The 16,852-nt window shown below is 40.8% G+C and overlaps 1 protein-coding gene across 4 annotated transcripts in view; it reads left to right on the top strand.

Moving 5' to 3' along the window:
* TENM4 (teneurin transmembrane protein 4) overlaps nucleotides 1-16,852 on the top strand; it is a 901,054-nt gene that overhangs the window by 721,976 nt on the left and 162,226 nt on the right. For all 4 annotated transcript variants that reach the window (XM_035330189.1, XM_035330205.1, XM_035330196.1 and 1 more), the window contains 3 exons: nucleotides 2,161-2,331; nucleotides 7,146-7,360; nucleotides 12,267-12,477. In XM_035330189.1, coding sequence (XP_035186080.1) covers nucleotides 2,161-2,331; nucleotides 7,146-7,360; nucleotides 12,267-12,477 — 597 coding nt within the window. The remainder of the gene's footprint in view (nucleotides 1-2,160; nucleotides 2,332-7,145; nucleotides 7,361-12,266; nucleotides 12,478-16,852) is intronic.

Below are 16,852 nucleotides of genomic sequence, written 5' to 3'. Positions count from 1 at the left end.
AGGGGTGAAGAAGACAGGTTTCATTCTCCTCTGACTACAAACACCTGCGTGGGAACCCACACTAAGAGCTCCGCAGCATCTGGGGAACACTCTGGTCCCTGGGGAGGTCCAGTCTGGATGGCGTATTCAGGCAGCATCTGGTACTGGGCTTGCACAAAAGCTGCTGGAGGAGGAATGCATGCAACACCTATAGGGCTCGTGAACCTCTGAGCACAAAGTTAAGGGAACTAATACAGTCTCACTCAAATGTCCAGAGAAGTGAACTGAGTCAGTCCTCTAATCTTGCACTTCTCTTCTTGCTTTCTGTGAAGTAGAAATAACAGATTCCCACCTGATGAGGTTTTATGGGGTTGAAAGCTGTGAACACGTCTCCAGGCAGCCTGGTGAAGATGAGGGCCATATAAGCACAAAGATACTGTGCAAACGTAGCAAGGCCAAACGCTTGGTACAAATTCCTTGCTCCCAGTCTGATTTCCTCTCTTCCCTTGCACAGTATCTCTGCCAAATATTGTCCCTTCAGATCAAAATACTGACCAGTGCCTGAAGTGTCCAGGGTGCACCACCAGTTGTGCTGGTAGTATTCCTCCTGGGTACGTGCACTTGGATAAACACATCTGGGCTGTGGCCAGCTCCCTGGGAGACTTCCCTTGCTGCTTGGGGGTTTTAGGAGAGTATTTTCTTTCCTAACGATCCAGACTTTGTTAACAATCCCAGGCCCAGTTTACATGGTAAAATGAGACGTTTGCTCTCCTTGTTTTGTGATGTTGTGTTAGTGCAAAGACAAGTTTATTCATGTTAGTAAATGATAGATGACCTAATTGAGGCTGAAGTGGAAAAAAGTCACTGATTTCGCTAAATTGCCTAAACATGCCATTTTTGGAGAACTACTCCGATTACTTTTCAATCATCTTGAAAAGATTGTTCCTGATGCACAGGTTTAAATAAACTAACCACTTGTCCCTGACAGTGTTTGCCAAGCTCAGATGTATCTCTGTGAACAAAATGAGAACTATATAAAATGGAAATGCTCTTATTCCTGCACTGATTTTGACTCTTTTTGTTTATGCTAAATGGCTGTGATTCTAGTGCCACTGCACAGCTTCTTGGAGAAATTGTAGAGTAAAATATCAAGGCACTCCCTTAGAAAAGAAATGTCATTCCAAGTGTAGCAAATATCGGATCATTTAGCTGCGGAGAGCCTGGAGCTAAACTGGATCCTGATTGAATATGAAATGTTTATGTTGGGGAAGGAAGAACTGATACGGAAAGCCACGTTGTTTTGCTTTCTATTTGCAAGGGGCAAGTATTAGTTGTGTAAGCATACAATTTTCCATACTCCACATACATGTGTTCACTTTTTAAGTATTCTGTCTTGTTCCTTAACTTCACCTGTCTTTATGTAATGGCTTGAAATAAATTCATGTGTGCACTGGATGACTTTGCACAACCGAGAAAGCTAGAGAGAGCTATGTCCTGGTGTCACACAAATGTCAACGATGCTCCTTGTGTTCAAACCTTGAGGATGTATCTTTGATCTGAGTAAGGGAAGCTGAATTGTACTGAGGAGCACTCACTCGTGGTCACGTTGTGTTCCTGTTGCTGAGCACAGAGATCTGCTCAACACTGATCTAAAATTGCCTTAAGTTTTTCTTGGTCTTATTCAGGAAAAACCGTCAGAGGGGCTTGTGTGTTTAATTGATGGGTTAAAAGAAAAAGGAACCTATGTAATATGCTTTGACTACAGCAAAGCAAACCAAAGAGCAATTTCCTAGGATCTATCCGTATGCCTAGAAATAATACCCCTTGTATTTTCACGTTCACCGTATCGTCACCCCAGCCTTGGGAGTCTTCTGAAACACGGTGCCCGAGTATTCCCTCCTACAGGCCACGGATCAGGTGTGGTTCCACTGGAAGAAGCAGGGTGGATTGGTGGAGGTGATCCAAAACTAGTTTAAGTGGGGGTAAAGACTTAGTGGGGGTAAAGACTTAGGGAATCGGTACGGTAGAATCAGTAGGGGCTGGCTAACCACACACAGGTTTTTGCCCTAAAACAACAACCCCCAGTAAGCCAGTGGACTGAGGGTTTAGAAGGGTCCCCTGCTACAAGTTCTGAATCTCTCCCAGGCAGAAAAAGATGACTTTTCTCATTGCTCACCACAGCCATGCACCTGTTTGGCCTAAACTGGCACCTGCAGCCGATGGAAGGGCAGATGTATGAAATCACGGAAGACACGGCCAGCAGTTGGCCAGTGCCAACGGACGTCTCCTTATATCCTTCGGGGGGCACAGGGTTAGAGTTACCTGACAGGAAAGGCAAAGGAACCAGTGAAGGTACGGTTGGTGTGTGTCCATGTCGTGAGTCTTCTGTCTGCCTCTGAACTCCAGCCACCCAATCTCATGTTCCATTACTCTCAATGCTGCCATTGTCAGGTGCTTTTTCCAGTCTTTCACGTCTAGAACTAGTAGTCGTCAGTCTTGTTTCCATATGTGTCTAAGTTTCATACCCTTCTGATATTCACTGATCCGATAAAAGTGTGTACAATCCTCTTTATATATCTCAGGCGTTCTCAAGGTGGAACTCTGCACCTTACCTCTAAGGCTACAGACATCCATCATGAAAACCTTGCCTCGAATTGCTATTTTCATGGAGAAAATGTCTTGAAAATTAAAAAATTCCTGGAGCAGTGAATCCAGTGAAAACATTTGGTTTTGCCTATTCGTTGCCACCATGTACCAAATGCTTTGAGGACCAAAGAACCAGTGAGTACTGGCGTTCCCTGGCTGGATATCTCTTTGCTAAGCTGGCCAGGTGGAAGACATGCTCTCCTCAAAGTGTTGTGGTGCTGGCAGCTCGAAGCTTTAACTGAAATTGGAAATGGTTTGTCAATTCAGCAGTGCATTATCCAGCAGCTTGACATCTTACAGTGCTCTGTATAGAAGCAGCACTGCCCGTAAACCCTGCAAGGGCAGGTGTTTTATCCCTCCCAAAACTTGGAGGAATGAGGAACTGAAAGATTCAGAAAGCTGTTCTGCAATTCAAATGCTCGGAAAGCTGTTTTGTTTGTGTGACGAGCTGCTTTATACAAGGCTAACAGATTCCCGTAAAATTTAAGTCTTTGCCTTTTTTGCTATTTGTTTTGGGGGAGGAAGGTTTTGGGGTAGGAGATTTGCTACTGTTCTGGCAACTCATTGAATTCAAAAGTTTCCAGAGTTCCCTGGACTTTGGCAGAGCGCTTATGTTTATCTATTTAATTTAAATTAATTGTAGTTGTTTTTTTTTTTTTTCTTTAAGAGCTTATCTGCCTTTATCAGTCCAAATAAAAGCCCTAATGATGTGTGTTCCCTAAAAAAAGTGTATTTACTAGCAACTGACAGCTGACATCAACGTTCTACAAGGAAAAATCAACCAAGAGAGTTATTCTCAGCAAACCTGACTAGACAGTGGAGCGAGCTGCAGATACCATATGTTGTATTCAAAAATACTTGAGACAGATCCATTTTTTCCCCTTCTAACTTGCCATATGTTTTGGTTTTGGAACATGTAGTTTTGATCTGTCCACTTCCTTTTAAAAGTCAAAATGAAAACGAACGAAAGTATTTATCTAAGACTGCCATCCAAATCAAAGACCTCCACTTGATTTCTTTTTCAGCCATGCTTCGTGCTGTCAGTTGAAGTTTTGATTGCTGCCAAAAAGCTCTGCTAAAAAAGAAATCTGGAAATTACCCTAGGAGTTTGATCAGAAGCCCCCTCAAGTTTGTGCTTCATGCAGATGTTTGGGAATCCGTAGGTTTAGAGAATATCTTGTCCTGACTAAGAAAAACCACACCAGGACAAGATGTTTCTTGCAGGACTAATGACATCCAGCCTGAAAATGCAGCTCTCTCCCCATCGAGTGACTGTGCGACCAATTCTGGACTAGCAGTGTTGCATGGCTGCTGTTCTAAATCAGAATTTATGTCTTTGGATTTTATTTAAAAAATAGATTAAACTATATTTGAAAGTGCTCCTGATCACCCTGAAACGATCTGGAATGAATCAGCTGATCTGAATGAATCGTTACCAACGCCTTGCCAGTTCTCATCTGTGGCTTTGCTCTAGCACAGCATTTGCGGGTGTTTAAGCCCATCCCTGTTTAGCAACGCACTTAATCACATGCTTACATTTAAGCGTGTAATTAACTGTGATTGAAGTCAGAGGAATACCAGTGTGTTCTTAAGTGTTTTGATGAGTCAGGGTACCTTGGTATCGAAAATACCAGCAGATTCAGCAGGGGCCGAAACGAAATGGTTCATTTTGATAACCAAATAAATTAGGAAGAGTTGCTACGGCAACTAAAAAGTTCAAGGTAATGCATGGAAAGAGCAAAGTAATTGACAGCCCAATTAAGAATTCAGACCTGAAGTTAATTTTAAGTAGTCAAATATTCTGATTAAAACCTAATTTCTGATTAGAAGCTGAAATTGCTTTCTTATTGTACTTTCTTTATGAAGAATCCAATTTGTAGGATGTGATCCTACTGGAGGTTAAACCTGGCAAAGCAGGGATTGACTTCAGCCTTGTGGCGAGCCGTTCTGCATCAGGGTACCTCCAGCTGCTGGCTGCACAGCATAGCCCAGCTCACATCACCTTTTCAGCCTTAAAACAGTCCACCAAGAGGAGATACAAGCTTTGTAATTGCGTGTACAAACAATTATTTATGTGAAATTGTCTTTTTCAATCACACAAACGTTTTTCTAGCTTGAGCAATTGCTGTGCCGTACAGGCAGAATACCCACTGTGCTCAATTTCTCCAGGCTCTCTCTTGCACAGCACCATCCATCATATTAAATTCTCACCTTCCCTGATTCACTCCGCTGTGCAGTCTTTATTAATGAACAATCAGGGCGCATATCAAACACTTTAGATTTTCATCTGAATTTCTATGAATCTATAAAACGTGTCGGTAGCAATCAGAAAAATAAATCCTTCATCTGAACCCCAACAGGTGATGTCTTTAGGTCTTTTTAATAGAAGCCTGAATCTTTTCACCTTACAATAATGGAATAAGAAACTTTGCATGAAGACATGGGAACCGTTTCCTTTACTCCCAACAGTGTGAAAAGTAATTTTTAGTATGCCAAATAAATATTTACAATCTGTTTTATAAAGTAATCCCCTTTGGAATCAAGCTAGCTGATTTCCATTGTACAGCTGTACTCTTTTAGCACAAACGATTCAGTAACAATGTCCATTTACCTAAGCTGCTTTTGATTATCTCTATTAATATACACTTTGACTAAAAAAGGATAAAAAGTCAGCAGATTTCCCTCTTGTATTTATTTGAGTTTGATGAACAAAGATAAATGAGGGCCTTATAAAATAACCAGTAGCTTTTTCCTATGAACAGGCGTACACTGTTTTCAAGACAGCACAGAAATGAAACGTGCCATCAAGTCCCACTCCAGCGATGTACTTCAGCAGTTGCAAACCTGAATTAGCTAATCAGGGATTAGCCTTATTTGGACCAAAAGTTCTTCTAAAATGTTTTATACAATAGAAAATTTAAGAGATCTCCCGTCTACAAAGAAGTATCTTCAGATACTCCTTTTGTTAACTGTCAATGTGCATATAATTTATATATGGATTTTGGAGAGACGGCTAACAGTTTACTTCTGTCTCTCCTGGAGAGTTTGTATTGGGATGACATATGGAGAAGTTTAATTTTTAAAGGAAATACTATAACTCAAAACAGTAAAATGAGAGGTTGCTCTACCAGTCACCTTTTCAACATGGCAAGTAAATTTTAAGACTATTTCACCTTAACTCATTCTGAGCAGGAAAAGATACTTTAATTTCATATATCCTGTTTCCCACATGTAGGTTCTAGAAGAAAAATTCTCGTAATTAGATTTTTCTGCAAAATACTGAGTGTTCCTAAACGTTTTACTCTCGTTTTATCAGAATTATTTGATCTGTGAAACAAAGGTACTGAGGTGTAATGGCACCGAGATAACAAATTGATTTGCATTTCTAAATTTAATAATTAGACCTCGATGGTGATATGATGTTCTCCTGAAGCCAAAATCCTTTTTTGTTTGTTGGTCTTTTTTTTTTTTTTTAATTTCTTCAAGTACAAGTGTCCTTAAAGGCTGTTTGCTAAGCAGTTGCTGTCATCTTCTTTCTGCACTGCAGGTGAAGCTGCGTGGCCACTGGTTATGGCAAAGGCCAGACAGCATTTGGGGATTTCAGTTTGCATCCTGTCCCTACTCCCTGGGCTTCCATGGGGCTGAGGTTTTCTCGAAGCAGCCACCAATTCTGAGAACTGTGAGCGTAAGGGTGTCTAACCTGGAGTTCCTCAGCCTTGTTTTCCAGGGATGCTGAACTCCCTGCTGACTCCCTCAGATGTTATGACGAGTGCTGATTGCCATCCACTCGCTCAGGCTCTCCAGCCTGGTGGTTGCTTCAGAAAACAGATGCCTCCGTTTGTTTGGCTGCTAAAGGAAGATGGATAATCCTAACACACTTCACAGATTGCATTGAAACCTAATTAAAACCTATCAAGTTTCTTAGTAGATATTACTGACAGGCAGGGTATGATTTCCATCATGTTTTTACTCAGTCCTTTTTATCTTTAGCCTTTTCTGGACTGTTGAACAAATCTGAAATATTGATACCACTTTCCAGCATTCATTTAACAGAGAAACATTTTCCTTTCCCCTCTCAGGCATCCCTTCATGCTGCTCTTCTCCACGCTGCCATTCCATTCTGTGAAACACGTCTACCTCACTGTTACTTCCCTTCTCTCTGCTAATGTAATGATGTCTTCTCCATCAGTGAACTCATTTTCATTTGTGTTATAATGCAAGATGATTTATTTTTATGTAATGTAATTACACAAGCTCTAATGTTATGCTTTGAACAAAGGGTCATTTTTCTCCAGGTTGCTCTTCCCATATTCATGTTTTCAAACAAAACAGTTACTGAAGCCAAGAATAACCCTGCCAGTTTTCCTCTCATATCATAAGGACTGGCTACACAAAGTACTCCGAAGACCTCGGGACATTAATAGTCTCTTTCTCAAGATCAGTGTCAGAGATACCGATACAGTTGGATTACTTCTAGGATCTAAGGCTAATCCAAGATTTTTGTTCCTGTGTTTTGGCAGGAAAGCCCAGTAGTTTCTTTCCAGACGACAGTTTTATAGACTCTGGAGAAATCGATGTTGGCAGACGAGCCACACAGAAGATCCCTCCTGGTATCTTTTGGAGATCTCAGGTGTTCATCGACCACCCAGTGCATCTGAAATTCAATGTGTCCTTAGGAAAGGCCGCTCTGGTTGGCATCTATGGCAGAAAAGGCCTTCCACCATCACATACACAGGTAATGGGACCTAATTTCAATGAAGCAACACTTGTCTTATAACTTTTGTTCTCATGGCTGTTTTTATTTCAGCTGTATCTCTCAGGAATTTGCTGCGTGCTTGCAAGACATTAAAGGTGATATATCCAGAGAAAGATAAACAAGTGAGAGTTACCAGATTGTCACACACATTAACCCCATGGGCTGCAGGCCCAGGCAAAGCAGGCGGTTAACTAAAGCAGCAAGCTGCCGGGGGCAGAAAGGGTTGGGTGAGGGGATCACCTCCCTGCTCCCAGCTCCATCAACCACCACCCTCTCCATCCAGCACCCCTTACAGCAGCAGTCTCACTGAAACTACATCAAAAAGAATCATCCCTTTTCCCCATCTTTCATGCCATGTGTCCCTCTTTCAGCCTCTCCCTCTCCCCTCCCATGGTAAGAGCTGCAAGACCCCAGTTTCTCACCCTCATGGGAGCACGATTCACTTTTGCCTGCTGTGCTGAAATGCCTTGAGCCAACTCTTCACATTATGCGTGTTGGCTGTCAGATTAGGCTGAGGTTGGTCAGGACACAGTAACCGGTGTATAACCAAACAAAATCAAGTCTGTAACAGAAAGCCACTGTCTTACTTCAGCAGGAACCAAGATATGGTTATTATTCTGTAGGGCTAAAATGGAAGCAGTAGTTTTGCTTAGCACACCTGGGAAAAAGCTGTGTTGAGAAAAGTCACTTTCTGGGGAAAGCTCCAAACTAACCATCCCCTTATATAAGGATTTTGTACATTAGTTTCTCTACTTTCCATCTCAGTTCGTAAGCTGCTCTTAGCCAGATTGATTAATACATTAGGGCGTAACTCTGTTTGGCAGTGCAAAACATCTTGCTCCCACTTGCATCAGCAAGTTAGCAAAGTATTACCAGGTTTCTGTTAATGTTCAAACTTAGCCTTCTCCTCCATTACTAACGGAAAAGTCCAGCAACCAGCACAGCAATTTAAGATTTATAGAAATACCCTGTCTTTATTTTCTTTCTAAGCAAACAAATATGTTTATGACAACCTTTCTGGGTAATATGGTATTTTCCACATATTAACACACCTGCAACTTATTTATGTCAAAGAGGTGTCATAAATCTACACTTTTTCTGCCTGCTTTTCTGCAGAATTAAAATATTTCAGTAGGATCAGCAGGTCATAAATTCAGTGACACAATAGTGCTGTTATTACCCATTTTTAATCAGTCTCTCTTTAAGGGGAGATTGAGACATTTAGAATTTAAACCTTCTGTTTTATTAAAATAATAAGGTCATGCTCACAACAATAATGCTGACTGTAGATCAGAAGTCTGTATTACTTTGGCTTTCCTTGTTTGTAATGATTATTAATATCCATTATGAAAAAGAATTATTACATGAATAGTTTCAATTGTTTAAAGAACAATTGTGAAATTTAACACATAAATCTCAAGCAAAGTCTGTTGAATTTAAAACAAAATGTTTAAATGGAGCAGGGCACTTCACCCAGCCATAGTAATGTTTTAATCACTAATGTTTTAAGCAATTAAGAAGCCCACACTGACTTCTTCATTGCTACATTAAATGTGGGATGTGGCACATGTTTGTCAATATTACATGCTGGAGGAGGCAATGCACTTGTACCAAGACATTGTAAGTGCTGCTTTCTATATAGCCACAAATCAAGAGCTGCCAAGTATATAAAAAAATCAGCATCTGGACCAAAATATCACCAAAAATTACCAGAGGGACATTTTAATCCAAAAAATAAGAGTAGTAGAAACAGAACCCTGAAACCACCCTGTTAGGAAGACATAACAATGAATCTGCAGATAGTGGAACAATATTTATATATTACTAGCTAATATTTAATTCAGTTTTGAAATGATCCCTTTTCCTAATATTTTTAAAATCTGCTGACAATTAAAACATTGTCCTACTTCTGTATCTTTTTATATGAAGTTTAATCCTTAACACTTAATCTCACCATAATTTATTAGCCTTAGGAGTCATTAAATCGGTAACCTGCTTCTTGTGTTAACATTGTATCTCATAGTTAAAACACATTACACAAATCTCATTTTTTCTCTTGCATGATCCAGAGTATCAGGTGCACCCTGTAAATCTACCCAGTGAGTTTTATATTTCCACATTTTATAATGAATTTCACAAACAAGACTTTGGCAAAACGTACACTTAAAGGAGTGATAATCTCCTCCTTGGAAGGGTGCAATAAGGGGTTGATTTTTTTCCCAGCCTATCTGGTTGATGGCAGTAATAAAATTTGAGCTGAAAATCAGATTTTCTTCTGTACTAGCCAATTAGATATTTCTTCTGGTTAGATAATTGGTTTTCTGTTGCATGAACCTATGGACAAACTATTCTCTTTCAGTCACTTCCAAGGCTGTAGCCCCTTAGCCTGTATTCCTGAAATTGGTAAAATCTTAAAAGTTATAATGTTCCCTGCTAAAACAGCAAACTATTACAGATTCTCTTTGGGAAGCTGTCTGTGATCACCTATCTACTACTGAAGGTTGCCAGCAACCATGGACATTAATACTCAGAAGAAAGTGCAAACTCCACATTTCTGTCGTGTTAAAAATAGAGCTTGTAGAAGCCCAAAATAATTTACTGGTAACAAAAGGCACTTCTAATTCTTCTCAACAAATTAAAATAAAAGTTACACTATTTTCTTATGGTCTATTAAATTTAATCTTCCCATATCAAATCATTTTTAAACTCTTTAACCTAGGCCAAATTTGTCACATACTAAATTTTAGGGATTGGCCATCACAGCCTTTGGGAGGCATTTTTTCCATTTATACAATTTGAATTTATTAAAGAGGTATTTTGTCTACAATTTTCTTGCTTGCATTAATTCTAATTGTGTATTAAAAATCTCCGCATTTATTCAAACATAATAAAACATAATGCATTTGCGGTTCTATTCATATTTACAGCTAGTAGCTTAGTAACTTTGCGAAGTCACCAACACCTATCTTGCAAATATTTACAAAAATAAACTTTTACATTTGGCAGGAAGCCCCAGGTAAGCATAACCTGGATTGGACTGTAACAACAGCAGCTCGCTGTGGCTGGATGCCTTGAAATTGTTTTCATCCCACTAAGTTTCAAGCGTCTAGACCTAATATGTAGCAAGCAATAAATGCCCTCAGGGCACCCTCACAGCGGCTGTGAATGTCTGTCTCACACGGTGCTGTTCAGAACAACGTCACGCTTCTGTCCTCTGAAACTTAAAACCACTAAAGTCTCGTATTTTTCCAAAACAAATATGCTTTTTCAATTACATACCTGTAGGCTTTATATTTTGTATTTACATCACATTATCTCAAAACAACAACTCTGCTTCTGTCTTCGTAGACAGCCAAAGGAATGCCCTTCACAGGCGTCCTGGCTTTTGCTTTCTCAAAAGACAGTGCAGCATCACATCTGAATGATCTACATGCTGAAATGAAATAAGAAAAAATGAATAAAGCAAATTCAGAGTTCAAATAAATAATTAAAATGCAATAATGAGGAATGCTCTAGGGACAAACTGTGTCATTTTGTGTACAAGGTAGGCCATATCTAGTTTATTTCTAAAAAATAAATACATTTGGAAATAAATATTTCTTTTTAACTTAGTAATAGCTGCAAGAGGAGAGAAAATGTCATCAACTCCTTATTTTGGTGGACTTTGAAGAGTACACCAGACAACGTAATACTATAACAAAAGCACCCACATTTTGATATGGCAAAGTCAAAAGGGATAAGGAGCCCAAATTTGTTGCAACCATTTAGAGCAGCAACATTTGCCGGTACAAAAATAAGTGGTGGTGTTTTTCCATTTTCCTTGCTCCTACCAAAACCTACAAGCTTATTTGACTGCCTGGATGGGAGAGGGAAACCCAAAGAAAGTCAGGGTGCAGAGAAGCACGGCTGTGCCCCAGCTGTTTCGTTCTGCTCACAAAATGTTCTGTTCACCTGAACACAAGATAAGAGTCGGGTTAGATAAGGCTCGCTTCACATCTGTGATGTCTGCTAGACTTGTATCTGACTTGTCCCATTAATATATTATCAGACAAAATACAATTATTGCAGAAAGTCGGTGGAGTTATTTAAACAGGGAACAAAAGGTAGTTGTAATGCTAATAGCAAAATGAAAGCAATTGTTCACCTGAAGTCACCAAGGGGAAAAAAATAAGTTCTTTTGAAGAAAATTTCTAGAAGCCTGCTTGTAAATGAGCCCTTTATACAGTAGCTTATCTGTTTTCCATCTTTTTATGATCTTTTAACCACTTCTGCTATTGCTTTAAGAAAAACCCTTATGGCTAAGGAAAATACTTCTGCAAAACGTTCACCAGAATTTACTTACAAATGCCACTTACCCTCCTCTTGATGACCGTAAACAATTCTGGCGAACAATCTATCCAGTTAGGCTAGATAATTTCTTTTTCTGCCTATTTTCCTTGTTAGCCAAGACACAAAGAAAATAACAAAAAAGCTTCTGAGTAGCATCTCTTTATATTTAGCCATTTTATTTCATTTAGCCATGTGCAATTTAGCCATGTTCCCTGGACCTCAGCTTTCCCTGCCTATGTCTCTACAGAAAGAGCACGTCAGTAGGGTCAATGTGCCCCAAATCACTTTCTAAATAAAGATGGCTTCTTGGCCAACGTAATTACAGAGAACTACATTCATATACTTGCTTTTTCCAAAGGGGTTACTTGAAGGTTGTCCAGGAACATACTTCGATAGACACCAAAAGAGAAAACCTGTTTATGAAGCATCTATATATGTACATTTCTAATACTCAAAGCAAAATATGTCTGTCTTCTTCATAAAACAAACCAGGAGCAAGAGATTAGGCTTCCTCAGCCTGAAATTCACCCAGCCATCACTCTTCTTTATTTTTCAGTTTGACTTTGTCGAGCTCCTTGATGGAAGACGTCTGCTAACACAGGAGGCGAGAAGCTTAGAAGGACCCCAGCGGCAGCACAGAGCTTCTGTGCCCTTGTCCAGCCATGAGACGGGGTTTATCCAGTATTTGGATTCAGGCATATGGCATTTAGCCTTCTACAACGATGGCAAGGAGTCGGAAGTGGTTTCTTTTCTTACGACTGCAATTGGTAAGGATTTCCTGTTTTATTCCTCAGCTGGCTGCCTTGAGGCCAGGTATTAATGCGCATACTCAAATTGCATGGTACCTTTGTGTGGCTGGGGAGAGAAGGCTTGCAGAGGATGTGTTCAGCAACAGGCTGAATGCTGTTAGGCCCTAAATGCCCCGTAAGTATTTTGTATGCCTCTTAAATAACTATATCCAGAAGGAGATTCTACCTAGTGCCAAAGTTGGATTACAAGCTTGAAATTCCCTGCTTCATTTTGCCTTTGATCTCATTTTTATTTAGCTTCTTTTTTTTTTTCCATCCTGGAGCAGAGGTATAGGAATGATTGAAGAGCACAGAGCAACACCATGCAACACTTTTGTGTGACAGTCCTGCCTTTGAGCACTGTCAAAATTACTGCAGCAGGAGTTCAGGCAGAGTGCTGGGGTTAAAACCGGCAAAGAGCGCTGCGAGGCTTAGTAGTAGGAACCACGATAACAGGCATCTCTATTTCTCCTTGCTAACAGAAAGAAGCTGTGATTTCTTAAGAAGTACAAATTAACAGGTTTCTCAGTTTCTCTGGCAGTAAAGTGCCCTGCCAGTTCAGCACGCAGGCACTGATTAGTTGCTGTCCAAGGAGGCAAGGATGCTGCCTGCGGACTGCTTGACAACCCGGCACACTGGGCATTCTTACTTCCCTCTGTAAATACCAGAACCTGTTTCTGACTCAATAATGTTTAATTTTAAATTTACTGACACGCAGAACCTTTTCATATCCCCAGATTCGTTTGGTTGTAATTTAAAGATTGCTCCATAAAACTAGCACTCAGCTTTCTGCTAGCCACCGTGATTGCTTAATGGATTTTTTTTTTCCTTGCTGAAAAAAGCAGACTCGGTCCAAAGCTGCCGTTAATCCCTCTCCCAGAAGAGGCATTGGTGTTGAGTCTCAGCTGTCTGCAATAGTTACCTAAGAGCTATGGGCTGTGATTTGTCTTGGCAGGTTAATTAAAAGTTTAGGTCTTACTAAAGCAGTCATTAAGATCCCAATATTCACTTTTAGTGCTAAAGTTTGTCTCATGCAGAAGTGGAAACACTGCTGTAATGCTCTGTGTTAAATTTAAAACCTGGAACTTCACGTGTTCGATGCTATTAAGCAACGCCAGAAACAGTTGCACGTTAGCTCATGAAACTGAAGCCTGGCTCTATAGAATGCAGATTTACTTTCATTTCGTTTGCTGTTGCGGTGATGGGATTTGAGCCTTTTCTTACACTGACCACCTTCTGCCCAGAATAGCCTCCAGATATTCTTCTCTGCGTGAGTTTTTTTTTCCTGCTCCAGGAATTCCTCTGGTTTAAAACTTCCCAGCAGAAGAAATTGGTAAGGCTCTCAGAGAAAAAAAACATTTTTAAAGCGCGGTCACTAGTTGTTCGTGTTTTCAAAGTGATGCTAAATGAGGTTCTAGCCAGACTTTTCTCCCTGCCTCATTGCACTAGCATAGAAAAAAAAAAAAAAAGGCAAAACATTCAGAACCTGTCTTTGAGCCATGTGGGTGAGGAGCATGTCAGCCTGTCTTTAAGGCAATATTTTCTTGTTTACCCTCTGCTGTACCTTCATGGCCACGTGAGAAGCAGAACAGGCCATGATACATTCCCTGTTGACCTCAAATCATTCTGTCATCAGTACAAGGAAGTTTTCTTTTGCTGTACAGAAAAACAGAGCTTTGCCCCATACGTGGGAGCCACTTTGCCCACTGGCAGCTGTGCAGCAGCACAAAGCTTTAGCGTGCAAGAAAAGCTGTTTAGGTACAACCCACTCATTCTGAAATAGGTAAAAAATTTACTTAAGGAAGATGTGGCTTCCTGACTAGATAATGGGTAAGTACCTTTCTCCTTAGTCTAGGTTTCAACAGCTTGTTTAAAGAAAATCAGGGCCGGTGTTCTGTGTAAATGCACTGGATTGCTTCAGAGCCTTTCTAGTGTATTCGTCAGGTCTGGCAAGGCATGGTTGCTACATTTTAAGTCTACCAATACTAAAGTACGGTGGTGCTACAGGTTTTTGTTGGTGCCAGGGTAAAGAGGATATAGGTGACACGGTGTTTATGGCGCAGGGTGTAAAATGGCAGCGCCAACCAAATAAATCAAGTCCCACACAGTGGGAGCCCTTAGATCTGTGTGGGGTGAGGAAGCTGCATCAGAGGCAAGTTGCCATTTCATTCGATTTGTGTGGTGGGAGCACGTAGGAAAATCTCCCTTTATTATTGCACAGACACAGTGCTTACAGTGAAAGGGTGTTTGGAAAGGGTAGCGGGGATGCAGGGAGAAGTAGGACCCGGTGATGTGAGAAGAGAAGCAGCAGCCTGGAACTCCTGGATTCTGATTGATGTGCAAATCCTGACCCAGCCCAAGCTCATGCTTCAGCTGCTCACCGCGTACAACCGGCGAGAGTGACATATCCCCAGAGATGCTGCGAGGGTGATAGAACTGCTGGGAAAATGCATTAAGCATTAATTAATAATCATGGATAATGGCAGAAAGTGCAAAATTGATAATGGTGATCATGATGAGGAGTGCATAAGGCCAAACTGTTCAGTCCTTCCTCCCTTGGGCATAAGGACTCACCTGAGTCAAGGGCTGTAGCTTTTACTACAGCACGAAAGTGTTGAACGGTAAGGATGCTGATTTTTTTTCATTTGCTATGCTCCAATAGACCAAACCTTTCAGAGCCAGTAAAATCCTTGCAGGCTCCGTATGACAATATCAAGTAAAATGACTGTGCAGTGCTTGTCCGGAATGATTGGGCCTTCCATTATTCTAGTGAAAACTGGAGAAAAATGGGACAAAAAAAAAAAAAAAAAAAAAAGCATCTCTATTCCCAATTTGATAGCACATTTAATTTTGTAAATTGTGAGGCTGTCTATCATACTGTTTTGGAATTTGGTGTAGCTATAACTAAATCCACTCGGGAACATTAGCACTGATTTTAAGGGCAAGAGATGACAGTTCAGCCTGTTTTCCAAAAGGACACGGAACCATCATCGCTGCAGAGTTAGGTGGTGTCAAAATCCGTGCCTGTTACATGTCGTTGCATGTGAACCCGGGGAGAATACAGAATCGAAATGCCTGTCAGAGCTTATACTTCCACGTAATGCAGGCAATTCAGGCGGAGGGAAATAAGATTATTCTAGAAAAGTTTTCAGCTTTTAATAACATTTTTATATCCCATTCCTCTGAATTACAATGCAAGACATTATAAAGGAACAGACAATCAAAGTCTCTCAATAATAAATTAACCTTTTTTGTAAATGACATTGGCAGCACTTTCTGAAATTTCTAATGGAAACACTTCTCTGAAAAGCGCTCTGTGGGTTCACCTCTGCCTGATAGTGGTGATTTATTCAGAGCAATCTGGCATAAGTGGAGCAAAATAGTAGGCTGAGGAATCACCTGGAATCAGCACATCTGAGACAGAGATGTTGGCCAAAATCTGCCCAAGTAAGAAACATCTGAGAGCCTGAAAACAGCTACAGAGTCAGAGGGAGAAAGTGTCCCAGCACCTGTTAGTGCTGAGCTCAGGCAAGCTGGGCTATGCAGGGCCACTGAGAAATCAAAAGAAAAGCAAAATCAGCTGTCTGGGAGAAGAGAGCGTCTCTGTTTACCACCGTGTCACCCACCAAGCAGCAGGAAACACATGTGTGACACCTGTGAGAGGATGCAAGGTTTTATCTCACTTTTATCTTCTTCAAGAGACAGAGCTTGAGTTTAGGAACAGATCCACGGTTCCTCCTGCCCCCTCTGCTATCCGTAAAGAAAACTGCTGTAAGTACTTCCCTCCGCCAACGTACACGCAAGCTGACAGTGATATTTACACGGGGCTGCCAGCACATACAGCACTTTACAGTATTCATCACAAGGCAAGCTCCCTTCTTCCAGCAGCCTAAAATATAACAACCCCCTAGGACAGCAGTTCACACACAAGAAGGACAGCAGGAGAGGAGCACTTCACAGCAGGACTGAGCTTAGGGAGGAGGGAAAAAAGCGCAGGGCACAAAGGCAATCATGGGACTGGGACCTCTCCCGAGTGTGAGAGGTGACAAGAGTGGCTCTTCTTCAGCTCTGAGTGAAAAGTGTTCTAGTGTTTAGCTTGTTCTTAAAGGGAGAGGGAAAAGTCTGAGCAACTCCCATTTGCTTTACTTGTACTCACTGGCTATGTGTATGCTAACTTAAACTCTACCAATTCAGAGGGGATGTCCAAGTGTGATCCACTTAAGTCTCAAAGCCATTCACGTTATTTACACTTGATTTGCTAATGTCTAAGAAAGTCTAAATTGGTTTCATGTAAATATTGAGGAGTCAGAAGACTGTGAAGACTAGTGTGGGCTGTGACCTGCTCTGGCTTATG

This window comes from Oxyura jamaicensis, chromosome 1 (genome assembly GCF_011077185.1).
Source record: "Oxyura jamaicensis isolate SHBP4307 breed ruddy duck chromosome 1, BPBGC_Ojam_1.0, whole genome shotgun sequence".
Classification (NCBI taxonomy): Eukaryota; Metazoa; Chordata; class Aves; order Anseriformes; family Anatidae; genus Oxyura; species Oxyura jamaicensis.
Note: the sequence above shows the minus strand (reverse complement) of the source record. Positions and strands in the feature narration are given on the sequence as shown.